This window comes from Rhopalosiphum maidis, chromosome 2 (genome assembly GCF_003676215.2).
Source record: "Rhopalosiphum maidis isolate BTI-1 chromosome 2, ASM367621v3, whole genome shotgun sequence".
Taxonomy (NCBI): Eukaryota; Metazoa; Arthropoda; class Insecta; order Hemiptera; family Aphididae; genus Rhopalosiphum; species Rhopalosiphum maidis.
This window is the reverse complement of record NC_040878.1, coordinates 66312321-66339284: the sequence shown is the minus strand read 5'-3', so window position 1 is coordinate 66339284 and position 26964 is coordinate 66312321. Positions and strand designations below refer to the sequence as shown.

Sequence of the window (26964 nt, the reverse complement as noted above, 5' to 3'; positions counted from 1 at the left end):
ACAACGTTGAACATATTTTCATTACAATATGGACTTTTGTATCATTCACATTATTTAAGTTGTTAAAATATTAAATTCACACATTACGTGAGCATATCTCGTATATCTTCTAATCATAAACAAATAATAGTTTCTTATTTTATTACAAAAAGCATTTTTAATAAAACCGACTATTATAATATGTACTGCAAATTATAGGTACCTATATACTACCACTGTGTATAGAATAGAATATATAATAGTATGTATAATATAAACTTAAAAATTACATATATATATATTTTTTTTTTAATTCACAAACAGTAGCATTAACATTAAAAGCAGTTTACATCAATAGTTTAATGATAGCTTTTGATAAAAAACAAAACAAAAACACAGTAAATTCAGTAATAGTTATAAATTCATTTTCCAAAAATGAGACAATAAAACAATACATACGTAGAACATGTTATATAATATTAACAACCTCTTATTTTATTATGAATGTTTTTCCTTTATGGACGAGTAATACTATTATAAATATGTTAATAGTGTAATTTTGACATGTTACTTACTATAGTCTATCTCTATAACTACAATATTTCAGTGACCCTGAGCTTTCTATACATTTTAATAATATTATACACACACACACATATATATATATATATAGATCATTTTTTTATGATTATAATGTTATACGAGTCACACTTTTATTATAAAACTTATTTTTAATTTCCCTTATACAATAATTAATATATAATATAATATACGTTTATGAAAATAATATCAATCAAATATATTATATAGGACTAATGATAACGTTAAATGACTAGATATCGTTATAATAATAATTGGATTACACGAAAATCGAACAACGACATATCTATGTAGGTACCTAACTGCATTACATAATATGATATAATAATTATAATAGTAACGTATGTATTTGTATAGTAATTGTTAATTAGTTGTATTAAAAGTAGTGGTAAGTAGTTAAAGTTATATTCGTGGTGTTAGTAATGTAGTAGTAGCATTATTGATAGTATGAGTATATATTATAGTTTTTAATCAATTGTTGTCCTTAATAGTTAACATTTAAAAATTATGATTCGTGTAAAATATTATAAAAATTACAAATAGAGAACCGGAACGAAAGAAAAAAAAAATAGTAAATCCATCTGGGCGAATAAAAATATCCAATTTATATTTGCCAAGCTATTTTTATGTTTACGTATACGTCAAATGCGCGTACGTGTGATATATCGATTTTAGCACCATAAATACGATTTATACATTAAACATAATAATATCATTAAATATATATATTTATATATACTATAATATTATGTTATAGTTATGCGTTAAAATACAAATAACTGATAAACGTAATGATTTACATACGATTAATACGATACGTCTTAACGTAATAGACGTTAAAATAAAACATTTAGAGCAAATTGTAAGAAAAAAAAATATAAATATATATGTTATATTATCACGGCACACAGTGTTCATATTGAAAACTACCGCCTCAAAAAAGATATGAAGAAACGTCTTAATGTTAACAATTGAAAACATGATATCGTAATTTGATATAACTAGTACGTTTATATCATTGTGATATCGTCTTCCCTTAATGTTATGTATTATATTATATTGATAATCGTTGGTATATTTTCCAACCCGTTTATAATAACGTATAATGTACAGTATACACATATTAAAACGACACGAGCATTTTTTTATACAGTTATCAAAATATTATTAAGCGTACGATGTACTCATACAACTCAAACACACACACACACACACATATATATATATATACGTCAAAAACTCAAAAGTAAACATTATCATTATCATTTCAAATAACATATAGTCTTTTGATTGATTCTAAAGAAAAATTGACAATTTTTATTACACATTTTTTCTTTATATTTTTAAGGGAATAATTACTTTTTTTTTATGCTAATTTAAGAATAATTGTTCTAATTCTAGTTACGATGTATCCGGCAACTACGAAGAATAGCGTATCGGTGTGTTATAACGGAGTACCAAAGTATATTATATTGTAACAACTAAGTTCATCGATAAATTATTTCGACGAAGGACGTTAATCTATATTTTGATTTTATATATTAATACAGTATAATGTAATGTATACAACACTGTAAACTTTGCAAAATACTAAAATATATAGTGACGAAAGCCTACATGTTCGTGAACTTTATTATGTTATACACGGATACAACTATTATGTATTATAATTGGTTCAAAACTATAAATTACTGTTATACACTATATACCTATGACGACAACTACACGATCGATCGATTCTAATTAACACTTATGAAAAATGTATTTTACCACTAGATATGTTACACACGTTAATCATAATATTTTATGATGATCGCCAACTGTATACAAAAATACAATAGGTCCGGCGATCACCGTTCTTAGTCTCACTATAATGCCTAGTCAATATGCCTGGAAGCGATATTTCGTATGATAATGCTAAAAATTATACGCAAAACTTAAATTATTCAAAAACTCGGTAAAAATGATATTTACACTTTATAACAAAATATTACATATACAATCATTTATAATATACGCGTAAAAAAATACATAGGTTAGGTAACGAAATACGAGCCCGGAATTCAAAATATATATAAGTACATGTATATAAAATATGTATAGTAGGTATAGTAAAGCTTTAAACAAACACATTGTTATGATTCTATAGGCTTATATTTTAAGGGTCACATTCGGGCTTGTATCCCAAATTTTTCCGCTGCAAGAATAATTGTATTTCACGGAAATTCGGACGACTTTTATCGTCCCTCTGCCAACACTCGCACATGAGATCGTAAATGTCTTTCGGGCAATTGATGGGCTGAGGTAATAGGATCTGAAACGAATTAAATAACACAATTAATACACAACGTTAATAATAATTATATTTATGATATTTGACAAGACCCTAAAACCTATTGTGTTTTCTAATAATAATCAACAGTAATCAAAGCGTTTATTAATATTTTGAAAAATATTATACAGATAAAAACAAATTGATTTTAACAGTTATGAAACCGTTTAAATTATAAAAATGTTTTCAGAAAAATAATATTCCATATATGTAGGTCAACCGATTAATTAATATCAATTTCATATACGCATAACTAACATTTAATAACTATATATAACTACGTAGAAGCTAATAGTAGTATTCAATAATGTTTTCAAGTAGTTTACCTACTGTTTTCTAGTATTTAATATACATTTATAATCAATAAGAATATTCATCTTCGAACTCTTTGTTCAAACATTTAATTGAAAACGCATTTGAAGTATTAATATTTATTGATTAAGCTTTTCAAGTTAAATAAATAAATATTTATATTTGTTTGTGAACTATTTTTAAAAATATTTTTCGATTTTTTGAAGTATATATTTTTTAAATTTATCTATGTTTCTATAGACATTATTTTGGTTTTATTTTTTTTTTTTTATTTCATTTAAAAACTGTTGAAGGACGTGTATTTAAAAATTAATGTTATCATTCTTTCAAAAAAGAAAAATAAAATATTAAAATATATTCTTTCAAGTTTTTAATATAATATGATAACTTAATGCTCTTAAAAAGCACAAGTATATGTTTGTTTGTTTTTATATGAATATTTTATTAAATACATTTACATAACAATCTATTTATTTGATATCCGTAGACAATAGAGGAACAAAGTAAAACGTCCACACATTATTTTTAAAAATTTATATTTTTCATAAATGAAAAAATATGATTTTATTGCGAGTTGAACACTGGGCGTGTATTATTGTAGTATACAATATTTACTTCAGAACTAAATAATAAGAAATACGGCACCGAATTGTCGTTGGATTGCAATGGGAGGTCACGTGAAACGACGTTAAAGTAGAAGTTTTTTTTTAGTCAACACAGTAGTACAATAGTATGCTGCAATATAGTTAATAGTTATAGTATGGGGTAGTAGTATGATATTGACGGGTAACATTTATAGCGGTGTAAAATATGAAAATGAGAAACCGTATATACCTTTTTCTCCCCTCCGAAAGTGAAGTAAAGTAACTTAACGAATTTCGGAGACACGTTTTTCACGTTCCAGGCGAAAAAGTTGATTTTATATGTTTATTGCATAGGAAAAAGTTGATAAAAAACTTAAAACGTCTAAAATTAGGGTATGTAAATATATTTTCAACCAAAAACTATCTGATACTCAATACTAGGCTACATAGATAAAAGACTATAGTGTCTTATATATTACACATAATGACATTGGAACCTAGGTAATATAAAGAACTACACCCAGTAACTATATGTATTGTACATATAAATATATTATACAGACTGATTTACCATTTCTATCATGAATTACTTTGCGGCTATTTTTTTTAAAATTGTTTAGTATCAAAATCAAATTTTGAACAATTAGTTTTTTAGTTATTCAAAATTGTATAATAAGGATAAAAAGTTCATAAAATATTGGTTTTGGAAGATATGGAAATTATGGTGATTTGGAAGTTTTATAGTAATTTATATGAATCTATCAATAATTTTAAATGTTTAATAATATTACAAGTAGAGTAATAAATACTAGAAGTCTAAAATCAATATTAAATATATTTTATGTTTCATTAAGTCATTTTTAAGAATTATTATATATTATCCTCAGTATAACCATTTTGATAACTGGTAAACTACTCATTCGAATTTTAAATAAGGAACATAAAAATTTCCAAAAATTATCCACTATAATAAATAGTATACAGACAATAGAGGGGAGAGGGAATTCTCATTTGAAAAACAGAAGTTTTTATCGCCATAGGCTCAGTCTTTAATTACATTTAACATTTTCAAAAATTAGAATTTGAATACATATTTATTAAATGGAAAAAATAAAGAGGAGGGGAGGGTAAACATTAAGCATATGCTTGTTGAATCAAACTATATAACACTATATATATCTTATTATACAATCTATATAACTATATAAGTGAAGGATATTGATTTATTTTAGACTTAGTCATAGATTTTTATTATTTACATGACATTTTGTAATTTATAATTTATAAAAACATAAATTATTCGTATATTTATAATATTTGTAACGTAATTATTAAAAAATATTAGCATTTTAGATAATTTTCCAATTTGATTTGTTACATATTTCTTAATTTATGATAATAAATTACAAATTATCAATAAAATATAATATTATATATTAATAAATAATAATGTATTTAAAAAAAAATTGATTCGTTTAAAATCAAATTATCATTTATCTTTTGAGTAAAACGCAATATTATTTTTAAACTTCGCTTCATTATTTAAAATTCGATAAAAAATAATGATTGATTTAAAACGGAAGTACTAAGTACTAACATTATAATTTAAATGTATCGTATTATGTTATATGTTTTGCAAAACAAAATAATGAAAATAATTCACAATAATAATCACGCAATATTATTATTATTTTCAAGTGGCCGTCTACCATTATAAATGTACTAGAATTTCCCTATACGAAGCGCCCATTGTTGTTTATTAAGATATTGGTACTAACTATTATATTATATATTGTTGTGTCTACTTGCCTTTCTCTTTGTATATCTACGAGTTCAACATGCAACGATATGCATATTATTATTATTTCTGTGCGCCCGAAATGATGTCTAAACGGTGCGGCGGAAACTCGTTCAAACTTTTCGCGCGAACGCAGGCCAAAAGTTTTCTTATAACAAATTAACAATGGCGCACGTAAAAGTAGTTCGGTCGCACAAAATAATAATAATATGTATATGAGGACGTTACGTAATAGATCAATCGAAAGTTGAAACTAGAAAAGCGTAATAATATTATAATTATTATTAAATCGACTTGTCCTGCAAAGACTATATTACCTGACTACGGAGTATAGATACTAGTGAAAATATATATGAAGACATTTCGTAGATTGTATAGAAAAAGCACTGTTTCCAGACATTAAAAAAGGATTAAAAATCAATCCTCAGATATACGTGTACATTGACATAATATTTCGAATAATTTTATACAGTAAAAATGTAATTCTGAAAAAAACAATGTCTCTTACTCTCTTGGCGAAAAGTTTTAATTGCAGAAGTCACACGATGTATAATAGTTTTGTTTAATTCGAGATTCTATAAAACTGTTGATTTTAAATAAATATATCTTTTTTAAATCAATGTTATTTGACATATTTGGTGGCAGATCACATTAGAAAGACAGAAACACATTAGAAAAGGATGAGAAACTGTTTAGAAATCTCAGTTAATAGTTACTAATAATGAGTTACACCAAATGATAATTCATGCAAACTTGGATTTAGGAGAACCGTGGTACCCGAGTTACAATACTTTTTACTTTTTTTTTACAAGTTTTTTCGGGGTCCCAAATTGTAAATCATACATTTTATAATATTGTAACTATTATTTAATATGATATAAAAAATTGGTGTGGAAAAAAATACTTTATACGTTCAATCCTGAATACAAATAAAAATATTTATTCAAAACAATAAATTTAGATTTTTAAAATGAACCACTTGATACTTCTTGATTTAACTTTTCGGATTTAATATTAATATTAGGATAACGAGACATGTATACGACACGTATAAAAATTTGCTACAGCAAATACTAAAATAAATTTGTAAATTGAATACATTTTTGTATTCATTTTATGATAAAAATACAATTATTATAAACAAAGACAAATGTTTTGGCTATAGGGCCTCAAAAATTATTATCCGGACTTGAATATATGTATCTTGTAAGTTTAAATTTGTAACCAATACTTAGAATATTTTGTTTATTAAAGCCGTATTTGGTACGCAAATATATAAAGACAAGGAAGGCAATAATGCAATATTAATACAATAATTTTATTGTCATATTTTACACATAAAACAATATGGTAGAGTTATAAATTGTGGTAAGTTAAAAATGTATTTATATTTAACCGATCGATGTTATTTTATTTTCATTATTACGACAAAGTGTTATAAATAACATGTAATCAAACTCACAAAATTGCCGTCGTTCTGGTACAACCTGGTGACATTGTCGATGACATGCTGGTCGCTAAGCTCTTCATACGGTTGTTCTCGGGCGAACGTCAGTATTTCCCACAACGTGACGGCAAACGACCAAACGTCACTTCTCGGTGTGTATTTGTTCTGTGTACAAAAACAGGTGAGTGACAATGTAAAAATAGTATTTTTAGTAAGTATAAACGTCAACAAGTTGCATTATATTATTTTAATTATTACGACAAATTGGTGTTTTTTTTTTCTTACCAATAGTATGCTCTCCCATGACATCCAGCGGATCGGCAGCGAAGGCCTCCCCTCAAAGTCAAAATAGTCCGCTGAATATACACTTTTGCTCAGACTCATATTGGACACTTTAACCGTGTAATTGGGGCCGACCAAACAGTTTCTACGAAGAAAAAATAAATGATAGATGCATTAGTCGTAGTTTCAAATACGGTCCATAATATTGTATGTGCTTTTTTTTTATATATAAAATATCATATTATCGTATGATAATAATAACGTAGCTACGGGATAATTTTTTTTCATGATCAGCAATGAGTTTTTATTGTATGTCAATTTCCATTCATTTTTTTTAATATTGATTGGAATCATATTTTATTATCTATGTATTTAAACGGGCTTTAAATTATTGTTTGTTGTTTTTTTTCAGCAAGAATAATTTTCTGAATACTTTGATCCGCAATAGTATAGTCATTATTTATTTTGATATTTTATTGGAACTGATAGAAAATTATACATTTTTATTCCGATAAAAATGTCCGATTTACCTTTATGTGAGTTTAACCAGGATATATTTATATTAAGTTCACAAAATTATAAATCTATGTATTAGGTACACTCAAATATTTTAAATTAATTTAAAAATTATAACTAATTGTAGCTTCTATTCATTTTACACAGGTTTTATTTATTTTATCCATTTTCCCAGATAATTTTTATTTTTATTATTATAATATAAAGACGTATGCTTGTGAGACATGGGCATAATCAAAAAGTAATGAACAAAAATTCTTATTAACCAAAAGAAAAATGTTAAAGAAAATAAATGGCCCCAAACTAAACTCGGAATCAGGAAATTACGATAGTAGAGATCGATAGAATTTTCAACAGACCAAATATACAAAAATGTTTGAAAACTAAAAGGTTAGAGTGGGCAGGCCATGTGCGGCGGGCAAAGGACAAACTAATAAATAAATTCTTAATCGAAAACTCCAACAGTAAAAGACCAAGAGGCAAACCCCGCCAACGTTGGTTTGATAGAGTAAATAAAGATTTAGAAAACATAGAAACTATAAGAATTGAAGATGTCAATGATCGAGGAGTTTGGAAAGAACTTGTGGTAGTAGCAAAAAACCTTAATGGATTATAAATGCCATTAAAATAAGTTTGAGGTGTATTATTTTTAACATGTTTGTATTAAAAAATTAAGAGTATAAATGCGGCGTGGCTTGCATCTGTAGATATATTATTTTTTCTCACTAAATTTCATGTTGATAATAGTTTTTAGATCTAAAAATTTCCTCACACCTTTAATACCTATATAATCGTGATCGTAAAAATGTCCTAAACAGTTGTAGTAGTTCTGGTCACATATTCATATTATATGAATGTAATAAAATAATTTTTTTCGATTTATTTTATATTTGTTTATCAAGAATATTTAAAATTATAATTGGATTTATTAGAAATTTATAAAACGGAGTCACCCGTATGGTAAAATGATTTTTTCTTTTTAGGTTTAGTTTTTCATAATATTATTTAGATTTTAGCGCTATCTATAACATATATACTTTTAAGTGCAAATTAAAGTGCTAAATTATTTTTTGCAGTGCTATAATTTCTAAGCTCTAATAAGATTATAACAAAATTATAATAAAATTTTGTTTTGAATTCATCATTAGAGCGTGTTTTAAATTAAATTTGATTCACAGTACATCGTCGTTGTTTGACTTCACACTGTATTTCATATGTACAAGATGGTGTTTTTTAATAAAATATAACACAGAGGCGAGTCGAAAGTTTTAAGTAAACTTTCACGGTTCTCGTTATAGAAGAAATAAGACGTATTTTAAATATATATATATAATAACTGGAATCACTCATCAGTTGTGGTACAAACGTTTTATTTTAGTGTAAACGTTGAAAATATATTCGCTACATTCAATAACAAATGTATACTGTAAATGAGAAATAAATGTAAAAATATTTATAAAATATTATTTTAAACGGATTATTTTGCCATGATAACCATATTAATATATATATATTTTTTTTAATTTCCATGAGCAATTAAAATAGTTAACATTTAAAACTTTATCGTCTTATAATATTTCAATGCGATACACATTAAATTACTATTATAAATGTACCGTCCTAAATGTTTTGCATAAATAATATTATTGTTTAGGTACGTGTAATATTTAATGAAATATTATTTTCGAGCAGTGAATTATATTAAGTAAATTATTTTCTACTGTTTGATGGTATACCTATCTGATTTAGACTTTAAACATTATTATGGTCGTCGTTATCGATAAGCAAAAAAGAATAATTCTCGGTTCCCCTTACAACATATATTATATTATCTAGATGGGTGTAATTTAAATATGACGTGTTTAAAGATGGAAAAAAGGGGAAATAGAAAATGCTAACGTAAAGTCTAGATTTAACGAAGAAATGAGAATAAACTCTGAGAAAGTTGACAAATTGTATAATCAAGTTCTATAAATTATCTCAAAAAGGTAATTTGTGTGTGTTGAAAGTTGTTTTTATATATTATTAACGTAATATTTATTCGTAAGGATATAATAAAATAATACATTACATTACTATTTCACTATTGGCCTATATATAGGCAAATATATATAATATATATATATCATTAAATTTTAGTTAATTTTACATCTAATCAATAAAGCCATTAGTTTAATGTAAATTGCTTATACGATTATGCCATGTACTAATCGGAATAGTTTAAAAAAAAAATGTATCATCGTAAATCGTTATAGGTTTCTATTTTTAAAATCTTTTTCTTTTCATATAATAAATCTTAGTATACGAAGAAGAAGAATTTAAAAACTTTTATCCTTGTAATATTGTTTTTAAACTGTTTAAAGAATTTCAAAAATGTTTATTTTTTAGTTGATGCATGAAATTAATTAAAAAATAAAAAAAAAATATGTTTTTAAATCGTTATACATAAACCACCCTATTCTTCAGAGCAGTTTAATTTATACATCTCATTTGTTCGCCGTATAATCTATTGACATTAATGAATTAAATTTACTAAACTACTGATTTTTTTTTCATTTAATGAACACATTTGAGCATTTAAAGACAATGGCGTCAAATATGAAATTGTTTGCATAGATATGAATTGTACATGTAGATTAAAAGGAGGAGACATTAAATAACACTATAGTCTGCTTAATCTTATTTGGATAATATCTTAAATTTATAGAAAAAATATAATTTACTCAAATAATATTTTTATATTTTATTAACTATCAAACGATGTTAATGAATTATAATTGGTGATTAAGTTAACTAATTATTTTAAATTTTCTATGAAATAATTAATAGTTTTCTAAAACAATAAAATACCATAAAAATATGATAACATCATGTTGTTTATTTATTTTGTGTATTTTTTACAAAATAGACTGTGTTTAGATAAAAATACGGTAAGTTTATATCCATACAATACCAGCGTATTGACTCATTGATAAAAAGAGAACAATTAGTTTATGGCTGTTAAAAATAAATAACATATGAGTTATGTAGTATATTTATTTATACACATTATATTTTATACTCTTGCAGTAGCTGTTAGTTATAGTCGATATTAAGTTGTAACTGTATTAAAGTTTTATATGTATTAAAAAAATGTAATTATCATTTATAGATCCTATTATTTAATACTATTAAAGTAGATAATATTGTTTTACTACATTTTTTTATTATTATCATTTATTTATAAGCATTAATGTAACAAGAAACACATTTAAGCAGGTTTAATAGTTATGTTTAAACTTAAAATAATTACATTAAACGTAAAACCTTTCTTTGTGCCAAACGTTTATTGCTTGTAGCTACTTATTATATTAATTGGAATTTTATTTGAAAAACCATAATTATTATTTTAGTCTTAGCTAATCAACATATATATTTGAAAAAAATCAACATTTTCATATAATCGTCGATATAAAATTGAATACACCCGTGTTTTGTCAACAGCAAAGGATTAACTATTAATTTATTATTTAATTTACTATTAATAATTAATTAACTGTTTTCGCGTTCACTAGTTGTTCTTACCTCGCAGCCAAATCGCGATGAACAAAATTTATGACCTCTAAATATTTCATTCCCGAAGCTATCTGGGTGGCCATGTGTATTAGACATCCATAACTGGAAAAATGAATGCAAATCAATTATTAGCCATATGTTACAAACCAAATAAAAAATATATAGTACAACCTTAAGGTTTTCGCGTATGGCGGTATGGGTGCAGCGGTCAGGGCGATGTGTTCTTGAAGAAATTGATTCAGATCGCCGTGTTGCATAAATTCGGTTATTAAGCAGAATGGTTCCTCAGTAAGACAGCATCCCAGTACTCTAGTGATATTCGGATCTCTGATTTTCCACAGCGATTCTACTTCGTCGTAAAAATCGTGTCTATAATAAACAAAATAAATAATACATGTATGTATTATAGTGTAAATGTTATACCTGCTTGAATAATAACACAGTAAAAAAAAAAAAATGTAATTGTATCATGAATATTTACATAGATGATATCGGAAACAGTTTTATAAAGTTGCTCGTCGAATACAATCTAATTTGTATGCAAGATTAGAAAATGATTAAAATATTCCAGATATACTTATGAAATTGTACCAACAAAAACAATAACAAACGTACAAGAATTGACACATAGGTAAGTACGCATAAAATACTGTAATACTGTTATTACAAAATTAAATTTTATAAAGAAACCGTGTAGACATTTGTGGAAATTTATAGATGAGTATTTTTTTCCCGATCACGCACACAATATTATTGATCACTATCGTTTTTTTTTTTCAATACTACGCAAACGTGATTGCTCATAAGACAGATTTTCTGTACAACATTTGGTTTTTGCGACCAAGTGATGGGTATATTATAATGTAATAGAGTTTTTGCGCGAAATGGGTACCCGCACTGTCCTCACGGACAAACTGCGAGCGCCTTGCCGCGCGAAAGATTTGTTCAATTAGTCGACTGTGGCGAATAAAATCGTTGTTTACTTGGTCGATTCGGACACGCCTTTTCTCAGTGACTTAACGGTGACCAACTTGCACGTCTTATTGACTGACGACGTCGCAGCTGGCTGTAGAATTTCGTCAGGTGACGTTTTCATTTCACATAAATGGACCTGCGCGTAAAAGACGAATTGAAACATTACAATTTTTTATTCCTTACACTGACGAAAAAACACATAATTAAATAAATAGTGAATACATTATTATATAGTGATTTGAGACGGACATAGTTTTTACAATGAATTATACACCCGATTGTTTCGATTATTCGATCTGTGCAATAGAGATAAAATAAGAAAAAAAGTTTAATTAAAATGACGTAGTTATAATTCAAATCTGCGATCATGGTTATACTTATTTATATATATATATAAAATATATTTTCGCACGAATAATTCGAAATTTGGATAAAGTAATATGGTTGTAGTTAAGATTAATATTAAAACAATGATCCCGAAAATAAATTGAGTTTTTATCAATTTTAATCTCTGAATGTCACCACAATTGTTGTCTTGAAAATAATGTTTGGCATACATTTGACCTGTCAATCGATACATAAATATATAGAGTTACGATACTATATTATCAATGTATTTGGATCACTTTATTGTGTTCCTTCAAACACCAAAGTGTAACGAAGAATAATTTAACATAATAAGACATTTCGACCCTTGCAATTATTTTGTATCGATTATCAGTTTTACTATATACACATAATACATGATAGAAAAACCATTATGACTTTGTGCTACAAGTTGATACTTTGTCCACAAATAATTAACAACGTAAATTAAAAAAGCAAACCAATCGCTTTTGATGACATCTCGGTGTGAATTATAAAATACAAATGGGGTTTTTGTAGTCATAGTGAATCGGCTACAAACATTATGTGACATTTTTAACAATTTCACGGTAATATACGGCAGTAATTTGTGAATATTGTACTTGTATATAATTTAATTCAGTTAACTATTTTTATTTAATATTTTGTAAGTAGTTAATAACACAATCGCTTGTTTCGAAAGAGTTAAATTTTAAACAGTTGTGTGGCTTATTTATTTCTTGTGTGCGATAATTTAAATTAAAAAACTATGAAAATACTTGTGTACTCACATTTAAATTATACGTATAGATATTTAAATATTTAAATGAAAATGTTTTGTGTATTAAATGTTTTTTATGAGTGTGGCTATTATTCAGGAAAAACCATTCGAATAACATCATTTGTTGTTTATTTTAATGAAACCGCTATTAATACTATTAAACTGTGATTGTTTCCTTTTGTTGGTTGTCTTATATACCAGTATCTATATTCTACTTAGATACATTGTATACATAATAATAATGTGTAATATGTGTTTTGCTACTTGCCTCTCCAAAATGCGTCTTGGTCAGTGTTTGGACGACGCCGAGGTATTCCCGGGGAATTTCTGGCGGTAACTGACAAAGCGTATCGTCGGACCTGGTCAGTGGACAAGTGGACGCATTGCTGGCACCTCCTCCCCGGCTACTACTCGACCTGGACGACGTTGGTGGTGGCGAACGGGGTGGCGGGGGTATATTCACCTACGGAAAATCTTGGTATTAGGGAAACCGAAATACTTTCCAATTATCGTACACAGAACATTTTGTTTTGGAAATGGTATATTTTGTTGTTTTATTGTACACAATGCTCAATAACAAGACACGGTAGTTATTGTTAGTTGGTGAACTAATTGGTTGATTGAGACTCGTGAGTAATACCAGCCAATATCATAATATTATCATTGCAGTGCCTACTAGGAACTCAGAAATCGATCACGTGCTTTTGAATAGGTATATAAATTGATAAATTGGTAAAATTATAGGTACAGTAGAACTCCGATTATCCGAACGCCAATCATCCGGATGAGAAAAAAAAGTTTTTTTTTTGGTTTTAAAATATGTCACATATTATAATTAAGGCTTATTTTGTTTCAGTTAAATATATAATGAAATTATTTGTTTATGGTTACGAATTTTAAATTATATTACATATATATATATATATTTTAATAATAAATATATACATACAATATTTTCATTCAATTATATAACTTTTGATATATCATATGTCAATCATCCGGATATTTGCTTATCCTGACCACCCTTGACATTAATTAGTCCGGATAATCAGAGTTTTTCTGTATTATTATATACCTAGGAGTTAAGAGATTGTATACAATTTTTATTTTATAATTAAGAAGGTTGGATAATATTTTAATCGCTAATGCTATATTATAAAGCTGAAAATGCTTCTCTTTTTGTTCAATGTAGCTTTCGTGTATCATACGCGGAGTGTTATATCTGCCTGATATATAATAGTTATAATAATTATTAAAAGTAAATATTCATAACCAAAGAAAAACAATTTAAATATATACCAGTTACTATTTTTAAAAGATCCTTATTAGCTAAAATAAATCGTGTTTTTCAAAATATTCAACTGCTAGATTATTTTCTTCGTTCGTCATTCGGTTGTACAAATTAGTACGTCAATGTAAATCCGTGTTAGCAAATACAAAGTTTATCTCGCAATGTATATTCAGTTCAATTATTACTTGTCTTATTACTAGATGCATGCACATACATACAAATACAAATAATGCTATGTTCCCGGATATCAGAAAATAATAAATATGATAGAAAACGTACATTATAAATATATTTGAATTAAATAATATATACCGTGAACCCGTGGTTTTACCAGGTTTTTCGGAATTTTTTTTCTTAATATAGTTAAAATAATATAGTCTCTTTTTGATACCTACGTGGTTGTATGCGCATTTTTAATTTTCACACATCTCACATGAAAATACGTAATAACAATATCACCAATAGTCAAAACAGCCATCACGTTACTGCGTTATTACCTATGGCCCACCATTCGATTTTGGTTGGTTGTAATAAACTTGTTTGGTGGTCAATACAATAGTTTTTTTTTTTTTTTAATCTGTTATATACGTATAATAATAACTTAAAAAAAAATAATGAAAATTTTAATAATTAATAAAATATATATATATATATATATATGTATTGCTATATGCAATTCTAACAAAAAATAATTTATTTAGATAAAAACGCATTTATCTTTATCTACATAAAAATTCATATTCTTATCGGTACCTAGAAAATTATGTATTAAAGTTTTTTCATGTCGAGATATACTTTTTTGTTATCTGGACTAAACAATGTTTATATTACGTGAGTATATATATATATATACCCACTAAAGCACAAGGTTATCCAGAAATTCAGTTGGCCAAACATGGTTTTCGAGATAACCTTGTAGTATTAGTATGTTTATGTAAATTATGTTTGTTAATTATGTTAAAAATTAAAGTACAGCCCTTAACAATACGTACGCCATGCGCATACTGTATAAATATTATTATTGACGACCAAATATAATATTATATACTTCAAACAGCTCAAACTATATGTTATTCAAAACAGAAACTGACTATGTGTCGGTGTATAATAATGGCATTTGTATGCGAACAAGCCGAATTAAGTACCATCGATCGACCGGTGAATAATATTCCACAATAATATCAAACGTCCGTACTTTCGTGTAATGTTTAAGTTCCAACGACCGTTATTAAACACACGTAGGTACCGTGTATACCCTCGGCGTTCTGTTTGTACAGTAAGAGGTGTTTTTTATTTTATTATTATTTCATTTGGACACTGTGCGCAGAAAAACCCTTAGAGTTTGTAAATATAACTGTAACGTGGAATAAAAATCTCGTTTCGTTATTACTTTTTTTTTTTTTTTACAACGAACGTATATGTTTCACGTGTTTCACATACACATTCGAGTAAACAAAACGATAAACTTTTAGAAAAGCTTTCCATCTAAACTAGCGGTCAATGTGTGTATAACGTGCGTTGTGTAAACGTATCATCGTTTACAAAATATCACCATTCTCGTATTGCAGCTTAAACATAAACATATATATATGTTTGTGTGTGTGTGTATTATTTTTGTTGTCATATCGTAAAACACGGATTCAATTATCGGGTAATATTGCTCGGATCTTCTCATCCGTAATGTTATTCATTTTTAATCGAAACTCTTTCAAAATATATAATTCTATTAGCAATAAACAATTCATAAGTAGTTTCCGAGAATAAATAAATTAGTAAACTATACTCTTCGATTTTATAGATTCCCATCATATATTATGTATAATCAAATTTAAAATGATAGCACGCCCCATATAATCATTATTGAAATATAAACTTTATATGAGTACTTTAGTATTTCAAAAGATTATTATTATTTTTACTTATTTGAAAAGATATATATTTTAAAAGCTAAAATTTATAGAAATTGTAAGTGTTTTTAATTGAAAGTTGATTAAAACGACTCAACGTCGTTATTTTATTAAAAAAAAAAAATCATATTTTGATAATTGTATAGTATTAAAACTGAAAAGCAATTGATGTTGAAATTGAATTCAAAACTAAACTAGAAACTTTTTCTAAAGTGATATGTGAGATTTTGTAATATAACATAGATAGGCTTTAATACGATGTATTTATTAATTATTATATTATTAAGTCATACCTTAGAGTAATAAAACTAAGGTAATACCTTAGGTAGTAATACCTACCTTTATTTTTTTATCTATATTAATAGTAAACAAATATGATATTTAATATAATTGTAATAGTATAGTATTGAACATTATACTTTAGTATTTATTAATTTGTTATTGTTCATTCATATATAGAATGTATAAGGTTTTAGTAAAGTACATTCGGCACTGAATTCATCCGTTAGTCGGTTTCTTGGATCAGCTTTAATGCAATTTATTTCCGAAAAGATCGGTTTGTATGAATAATTTGAAGAAAAAATTGACAAAACATGTGCTAAATATATAGCCAATGTTACTATCTTTAAAGTGTAATACGTTTGTGGAATAGCGTTCTATACTTTCAAAATAGTATTCCCTGCATTTTCAATCAAACTGCCTACTGCTCTATTACGCTAATTTTCTTCTTCGTCGTTTTTTAGTAAAACGAAAAATTAAAAAGTATTTACCTTATAGTATTAATGTGTTAAAATGAACATAAAATTATAAATAAAATATGATATAATATTTTTATTTTTAATAATATGTCTTCAACATTTTTTCGCCCGCTATTTCAGACACGCGTACTAAGGATGTGCTATCGTTGCCAATCGATATACATATATTATGTTTCTGATTTTTAATCCATCTGACGCAAGGCGGTTTTTGTCTCGTCGTCGGTACTATTGTTCTTCTGTGTAATTTTTTATTTATAAACTATTTTTTTGGCCGAGTTTTACGCTGGTCTGAGCTTTCTCAACCATAAATTACCTGTTTACATTCAATATACTCAATTTTATTTACCTACCTTCTTGTGGAACGAGTTTTTGTTATTATTATTATTAAAATGAAAAATTCCGTAAGTTCCGTTTTTTTAACCTCGATTACGGGTTGGTAACCCTTAAAGTATTCTATTGTCAAAGAGCACATCACGCCGAACCTAAAAACTACCTATATATATGTGCAAGATACTACAAATATTGCAAATAAGGGCAAGAAGCTTTACGCCCAAGAATATTATACCACTTTTTGACCACATTTTTATTAAGTACGACGAGCAAAAACTACAATATAAAACAGGAACGATTAGTCGGTATGATTTTATTAAATCATATCATTTAATTATTATAAATTATACATTTAATAACTATAATTTGATGATTTATATTTTTTATATTAATTTTTTTTTTTTTTGAATTTATAATATTTTTTACACAAATCTATATTCTTTTTTATTCTTAAAACTATATTGTAATAAACTAATTTATGATAAATACTTACAAATGTACAAATACACAATATATTTTTGGGGAGTAATAAAAGCCGGTCAAAAAGTGCTATAATATTCTTGGGCGAAAAGGTAAAATGGTTTTAAAATATTTGGGCGAAAAGCAAAAGGTCATTTTTGGGAGAAAATAATCCCGCCTTGAAAATAAATACTATAATAAATACATAATCAGATCGGTGAATATGTTGCAAAAAAATGCATTATATATAATATTAATGAAGAGTTAGGTTACAAAATATTTAAAAATCTAAAAATGAATTTAAAAAATCGAATACAAAGAAAAAAACAGAATTGTCTGAAATTTATTCGATCGTTTTTCTTGAATTATTTACTGCGGAATCACGATCGGTCGCGCAAATTCTGTATAAATACAAATAAGTTTCCAGCACCATTGCGTTTGGAAAACAAACAAATATTCAACAAAAAAAATGAGTTATAGAAGACATAAAAAACAAATAAGGATAATAAAAAATTGCTTTCATATAATTATTTGAAAATATTGTCCCGGCGGTCTCGTCGTTATCAGTGAAACGAAACAAATTTGTAATAAAACACACACGTCCGGTCGGAAACTAATAACTACGATACGCAATATATACGATTTATATAAAATGATGCAGTACCTACTAACAAGAACGTCAAGAACACTTGTAATCGTTTTTTTATTTTATTATTATTATTCGTGATCGAGATCGACCAATTAAGGTGCGTAAGAGGGGTTGGAGAGACTCAACACTCAAATGGGTCATATAATACTGTGTGTACGTTCTTTGAGCATTGAATACGAATATTCTGTATTATAATAAGAGGGTAGTGGTGTACACTTATCGCGTGCCACCAGCAAATTATATTCATAATAATCATTTATAACATGAATTATGCGACTAAACTCTTAAAACATGCGCGCAATTAGAGTCGCATCTAATTAACTATGGTTTTTTGAATGCGATTAGCAGCTTCCTCCGTGTGTACCGTATATTCGCGATTTTATTATTTTAAATTTTTATTCTATTATTTCACGGTTTTGAAAATGTAAAACAAAAATTCCGATCAGTTATCACGACAAATACTTGTCAACACTCGGTACCTGTTTATTGAATAATAATAATATTAACTGAGATCCAAATTTCACTTATCGTCACACGGATATGTGGTCGACTATTATCATGATTTTTAGCAAACCAAAATTAAAAAGCTGCAGATGTCAGATTTGCTATCTACTTGTTATTTTACTTAAACTGTACCATAGCAGTAATTTTTCATTACTATTGCACATTTCGTAATTTGTCTTGACATACAAATGACGGGTTTGAGAATAATCAAATTACAATATTTTATAGTAAGTACATTTAGTATTCTTAAAGTGTGTATTTATTATTTTTATTTCTGTATTATGTACCCATCTGTCTTCCTCCCTTTGCCGCTGTTTGTCTGATTATTACTCTGTTTTTTCCATGTACAATACTGAACAGTAAATTACATTCGGCGGAGACGATAGGGCAAACGTTCTGGAGTGTCAAATTCTAAATCTGACAGTGGTGGTGATGGTGGTGGAGGCAACAGTGAATGTTTGCGTTAACCGTTCATTTTCGATTATTCGAATTATCCGGTACAATATTGACAACGCGCCGCGGGCAATATTAGATTACACGAGGCCATTAGCTCATGCCGACCAACCCTATTTCCCTCACTATGTTTCGGTCAGTGTGCATACGCGCAGTCGCTTGTTTAATAACAGAGAGGCAGAGTGTGACATGAATATAGCGTTAAGACTCGAATAGGGCAAGAGAAATCGTAACCGTATAATACTACGTAGCATAGCATACTGCTTACGACCCGGAAAATGACTAAACCTTCATCCTAATGTCCTACAACGGACGTAAAAAATACATACACACGCGCGCGCGACCATACGCACACAACGGTGCTTACCACCGAATGTTAATAGGAAAATATTGTCTCTGTGACGATGGCTTAACCGGAATCGTGATTGATATCCATCGAAATTGCGTTTGCACACACACTCACGCACGCACGTATATATATTATATATATATATATATAAGTCACTTACACGGCGTACAGCGACATTAACGGTCGGCTTTGGGTCGATAGACGGACTTGGAGAGGAATCCTTTCCGGGGACCTCTATAAACGCAGCGCATATTGTCCATATAGTGTATATGCTATAGTGTTCATTGTACTGTCTCGCGGACCCCTCCCGCTATACGTACCCATACGATATTTTAATAAACTAGTCGTTACGATATTTTTTTTTCACGTGAAACTTGAAAATTGCGCTTCAACGCTTCATAAAACTATATTATTATAGATACGCGAGCAAACCTGTGTTAATGTATCTAAAGACCATCGGCCGTGCCACTAAATAGTTCATACTATCATGCGACCTGATTATTTTATAGGCGGAGACGAGAACATTATGCGAACCACCAATAATGTGAAAATATTAAATCCCGAAAACCACGGTATTCTTAGGTGTTTTTACACGGTTTGCATAAACGTGGCGATAATTTTTAGTCGCGTCGCGTCTGACGGGCGGGAGGGGAAATACATATATAATATTTTAAGCAGGGGTCTCATTATTCGGGGTCCCGGGGCACTAATGCGTTCTGTTAAATCCGACCCGGGGGACACGAGCTATTTGTCAACGCGTCCGCATAATACACGCGCCGGTGTTTATTATTTTGCGTTCACGCGGATGACCGGTCGGTCCGGTGAGATAATATTATTGTTATCGTCACGGCCCGTGTCGGTGTTATCGGTACTGTCGCGGAAAATCACAATGTCACTGACAAAACAACCAGTTTACAATGTAAAAAAAATAATAGCAATGACAACCACATCGTACGACGTAATGATAATATAATAATAATATGTACTTGGCAAATATCCGATGCGGCGTAATACTTTTCCAGCGTCTGGTGATGGCGTGGCAACGTGTCGTCGTGCACGGACATCTGACTTTTGTGCAGTGTTAACGTTTTTGACGTCGACCGCCGAACGTGTGGTATGGCGTATTCTTCTTGGGCGACGATGTCTCGAACATCTGAAAGACAATTTCCATACTGATTACATTATCTTTCAATTATAATGTTAAGGTCGTTTGAACGCTTAGAAGCTGTCAAATAATACTATTTCGCGCGTTGTTCGTTTGTTATAAAAAAAATAAACTCGTGTTTGGACGGTAATAAATTAATTTGTCGGTTTTTTTTATTTTACAGAAATAGTTGAACGTATATATTGCAACGACATGGCCAGTAATCAAATAGTAGCTATAAGGATCGCCTCATACCTTTTTTTCGATAAAAAGGTGACTTGAACTTAAGACGATAAATATTTTTAATACATTTTATATTTTTAAGACAATAAATTGTGATTTTATTGAAGCATATTTTTTTCAGCGGAGTGATAGAGCTCAATTTTTCATATAGTTTACCCAGCCAATAATGTCTGCGCACGCCTAATGTCTTAAAAGTATTTAATTTAAAATCAATTTACTTATGATGAGAAAAAACTATATTATCAATTTCAATAAAGCTTACATTGTTTGTAGAAAATATTTTTTAAGAGTATTAAATTATATAATTATATACTTATTGTACATAAGCTCGCAATAAATCTTAATTTTGATGTAAAAGTTGCAACTATTTACTTTTACTACGAATCGTTGTAGTAAAACCAATTAAATTTGCCAATAGAATCTCTTTCTATGTATACAATGTTGATAAAAATGTCGAGTTCGATATTTTTTTGTAGAAAAAGTTAAAATCAAAGAATTCTAATAATATTGTGCATATATTTTTAACAAATTGTTATTAACAATATTCGTGTAGGCTGAGTGGTTATTTATTTTATAAGACAATATTATTTTATAAATTCTTTGGGATATACTGTGCTGTTGTTAAGCACTGTACGACTGTACGAGTCACGTATTATACTGTGTATACATAGTCTGAACAAATACAAAAAAAAAATATCGTCCAATACGATATAGTTGAGGAACGTTAAATTTTTTATTAAAATCCGAGTCAGTTTGCCGTCACGACGTTGCTGGGTGACTATTGCGGGCTCGAGAAACTGCAGTAACTTCGAGAACGGCATGTATAATTTATATTTTTTCCCGACTGAAAAATGTGTGCACAACAATTTTAATGAAATTTATTTATACCCCCTTACACGCTTTATCCGCCTAATCAAGGTACATTTCCATACAAACTGTATAGGCGCGGTGTTAAAAAATACAAAATAATAATAAATAAAAATAAACTATTCAGTTTTTACTGTGTTCCGGAGCTCGAGTAATATCAATAACAACTACTAAACTACTACTACTATTATTATACTAAATTCGCGCGAGTATGTATTGTCTATTTTACCGACGGAAATATTGTCTTTTGTATAATGTTGTGTAGGTACCGTGTTTAATGTTTATATATATTATATGTGTATTATATAGAAAAACGAATATGCCATGACCTAAACATCAGCTATGTAATATTTTATATTGTATACATATATCCTCTATATAACGTGTCTATTTGACACAAAACAAGAAAAAAATAACACAGACCCAGGGGATGAAATGCTGATTTGAGGCAAGCTAGGTGTATTTGCGATCTTTCTCTGGAAACGGTCCAAAAACGGTTTCACACATTTTTATTTCGCTCTCGGGTGACATTTTAAAATACGTATTATATACTATGTACAGTACATAATGTATATAGGTATAATGTAAATATCATATAATATTTCTTTAAATACTAAACTAATATACCTACTATAATAGAATATAGGCAATAAGCATATATTTCTTAAGTCAATTTTTTAAATGTATAAATATAATATACAAATTAGTCGAGTAAGTACATGAGTGGATTATTTCTGAAATCCATTATTAAAGAAAAAAAAAAAAAATTGATGTATCCAATTAACTTAGTATTTATAAAAAATATCATGAGCTATTGGTTCAGTTTTAAATTCATTAAGAGCTTGCTGATGCATTCCTCTATCACGACTTCTGCCAGACAGTTGAATACGCGTATATGACTAATATGCATTGTTGTGGATAAATTTAACATACACCATCATGCCTCTCACGCACTTACCCGTGTAATCGGGACTTAAGAGAACCGATGGTCGGCGTGTCACACCGTACGGCCTTTGGTAATTGCTATTGCTCTTGTCCGAGTCGTCGTCCAAGTCTACTTGACCGTATACGTGTCCGTTGGCATTCACTCGCACTGGTAGTTCCTACAAAAATAATTTACGTATATAAAACACGTCATCATAACAAGTTTATAACAGCGCCGTACACACGTATACTGTATAAAAATAATATTATGTGTATAGGTTGTACACATATTATTAATTATTACTATACTGTGCACGTTTTTTCGCTTTTACAAACAGGGACATTGAAATAATACTATTTATTGATTATATTTTACACGGATTCTTTTTATGTTTCAAATAACCATCGAAATGAATGAATGTATACATTTGTAATTTAATTAGTTTTCTTATCAATTCATACAGTCATATCCGATGTAGTGTTAAATGCTTTATTTGTATTACCGTATGTATTTTACTTTTTTGATAATTTATTAACTTAAGGTAAGGCAAGTTAGGTAATCGAACGTCTAAAATGTAAGACAATATGAAAAAAATTAAATTAACTATGTTTTTGTTTGTGTAAGTGTGTATTTAAATTAAAAATCCGTACAACACTAGAAAACTCTCAAAGTTATTTTTCTGTATACTGGTTCTGTATAGTTTTCAGTTCCTAGGACTAGTCAAAATGTCCCTCTCACCGTCACATATTAAAACTAAACTGTATATTATAATATCACGGTTAATATTTTCTCGAACATGAATCATGATTGTATAAATATTATAAATGTGTTTTTCTCTTTAACATAGATTTATTAACAGTACATAAACGTACGGATAAACGGATAGTAGTAATTTTTAATTATGAATATTTAAACTTAGTTAATTTTAATCTTTGTATTTAAAACTTAATTTTATGAATAATTACAGACCGTTGAATTTGTCTTCGGGTCCATCCTAACTTCCGATACTATGGTTCCAATTATTGTTGATTGAATTAAATCATAACAGTATTTACAATATATTTACCCCTAAAGACTTATTGTGATATCATTGTCTTTTATTGACATTGATTTAATTTAATTTATCTTAAATATAAATTCAAATAATAAAATCACTTAATATTTAAATTCTCAATCAAAATTTTGTGAATTTAAAAACCTTTTGTTAAAATCAATAAAAATTATATTTCTGTGTATTATAATATTATGATAATGTTAATGAATAATATTTCTGATGCATAACGACTCATTGAGCTTACGATATTTGTTTAATAATTAAAGCTGAAGCTTCAATGCAATGTTCCTTCGTGTCATTCATAATTCAATAAACATATTAAAATAAATTATGGTGGAAACACTGAAAACATGTAATTACCGTTAACTTACTAAAGTTTTTAGCCGCGTAGTGAAAAACTATAATACCAATACATTGGATCAATGGATGGGAAAGAAAAGTAGATAACTGCTCTGTTGTATAGTAGGTGTTCGGTGTACATTATCATTGAGTAGTAAATCACTAAATAGATGTTAAATTATTAAATTTGAGTTCAATGACACATTGTTGTCTACGATAAACGGTTCTGATCAAATATCGTGGGTCAGCCTATATTTTATAATTTATTTATATTGCTATTAAAATAAATTATCTATATATCTATATAAGTATATAATATAGTTGAAATCATTTTTAACCATAATATTGAATTTGAAAATGTTGTGTGTATAAAATATAATATTATTTATTAAAAATTTCAAAAGCCCACGATGAATATTTTTAAATTACAATAAACTAAGTAAATTCTTTATTTTTCGTTTAAATATTATATTTTGTCCAAATTTTAATTTAAAACCGCCTATAAAAAAAACATAGTAGGTATATTATAATGTTTAGATTTTTTTATTTCCAATATGAACAAATTATCGAAAAAGTTGTATTAAATTGTCTATCTATAGCAAAAAAAAAAAAATATATCTATTATATTTTATAAATTTTTAAGTACAAAATAATTTTCAAATATATGTGATCTTACAAATCATTTTTTTTTTATTTTTTTTCCCCGTAATAATACCAATTATTTTGAAAATATTGGAAATTTGTCGACTTCCATAGTAACAACTACATTCAATATCTCACCAGAAACTATCCAAATTTTAAGAGATATAAACATTTATTCTATTAGAAAAAACACACAACAATGTATAATCAATATATTCATTTATTTATCTACTCAGAATCTAATATCAAATTTTGAATTTTTTATATGAGAACTAATTAATTGTACATCAATGGAAATAAGATTGCTCTACTAAAAAAATATAATGTTGTAAGATATCCCCATAATTGATTAGCATTACGATGGATCTTTAAATTTCTAAAATGTATTAAAAAAAAAGTTTGTAAATATTTAGTACCTATATGTATTAATATAAAATAGTAACAATATACACCAAGGTTTGATAAGTTACCGATTTTTTTTTTAGTTTACCGAAACTAAATTCAAACTTTTTAACTAAGTTAATTAAATGTTAATTAAAACTTTGTATAGATATACGCATGTTAAGGTTAATAAATAAACTGTCGGAAAATGTGGTTCCCCGTAAATACGAGGTAAAAAGCTGTATTCCATTGTAAAACCAATACTTTCTTCACCACGTAAATCTAAAAGTACATAATTTGTTAACTATAATTTTAGTATTTCAGTCAAATTATGAAAAATATAATTGAACTAGAAATTAAAAAAAAAAAAAAATATCTAAATTAACTGACTAATTAAATTTGTTTATAATTATAAAAAAAAAAGCTATAATAGTGTAGTATTAATTAAGCGGTTCAATTCATATTTTACAGTACATGAGTAAATATATATTGTTTTCAGTTTTCAATTTAAAATATTTAAATTTATTTGTCAAAACAGAAATAATAAAACCATAACAATATTTTAAATGATTTTTAACATATTCTAAAAAACATTTAAATTTTTTTCACTTTAGTTCAAAATCACTGGTTATCGTTAGCCTAATATTTTTTTAGAAAGTTATTAATTCCACTAAAAATGTACCTTATGATTTAATAACTAATAAATACAAAGAATTAACAAAAATAAATATGAATATAGATCGATGGGTTATGAATATTTATAAATTATTAAAAAAATAGATGTAATAATATACTTTTTTTTAATTATTAAATTATATTTGCAATCTGTTTTGTATAAAAAATAAAGTACCATAGATTAGAAAATGAAACATATGAATAATGATACGAATGCCACGAAGAGATAATATAATAATGAAACAGTTTTGAATAAATACTGCTTAAATATTATATTGTTTATTATTCTTTTTATTTACATTGTAATAAAACTATAATATAATAGCGTATTGTGCAGGTTGATATAGCTAATAATAAATAGGTACGTTACTACGTTGATTGAAATATATTCGATATGATAGATAATGAAATTATTGAACTGCATCCCGACCAAAAGGTTATATTTTATTTGTTTTTGAAAACGGCTTGTGCCCGTATATTTTTTATTC

The 26964-nt window shown here is 27.4% G+C and overlaps 1 protein-coding gene across 2 annotated transcripts in view; it reads right to left on the bottom strand.

Annotated features, from left to right (window-relative positions):
* Window positions 1–461: 461 nt before the first annotated feature.
* The window catches only part of LOC113553389 (discoidin domain-containing receptor 2), a 244377-nt gene continuing 217874 nt past the window's right edge, over window positions 462–26964 (bottom strand). For both annotated transcript variants that reach the window (XM_026956702.1, XM_026956701.1), the window contains exons 11-19: window positions 23419–23563; window positions 21193–21359; window positions 13775–13969; window positions 12389–12516; window positions 11577–11774; window positions 11415–11507; window positions 7338–7479; window positions 7068–7217; window positions 462–2893 (exon numbers count right to left, since the gene is read on the bottom strand). In XM_026956702.1, the coding sequence (XP_026812503.1) occupies window positions 2738–2893; window positions 7068–7217; window positions 7338–7479; window positions 11415–11507; window positions 11577–11774; window positions 12389–12516; window positions 13775–13969; window positions 21193–21359; window positions 23419–23563 (1374 nt within the window). In that variant the 3' untranslated portion in view covers window positions 462–2737. The remainder of the gene's footprint in view (window positions 2894–7067; window positions 7218–7337; window positions 7480–11414; window positions 11508–11576; window positions 11775–12388; window positions 12517–13774; window positions 13970–21192; window positions 21360–23418; window positions 23564–26964) is intronic.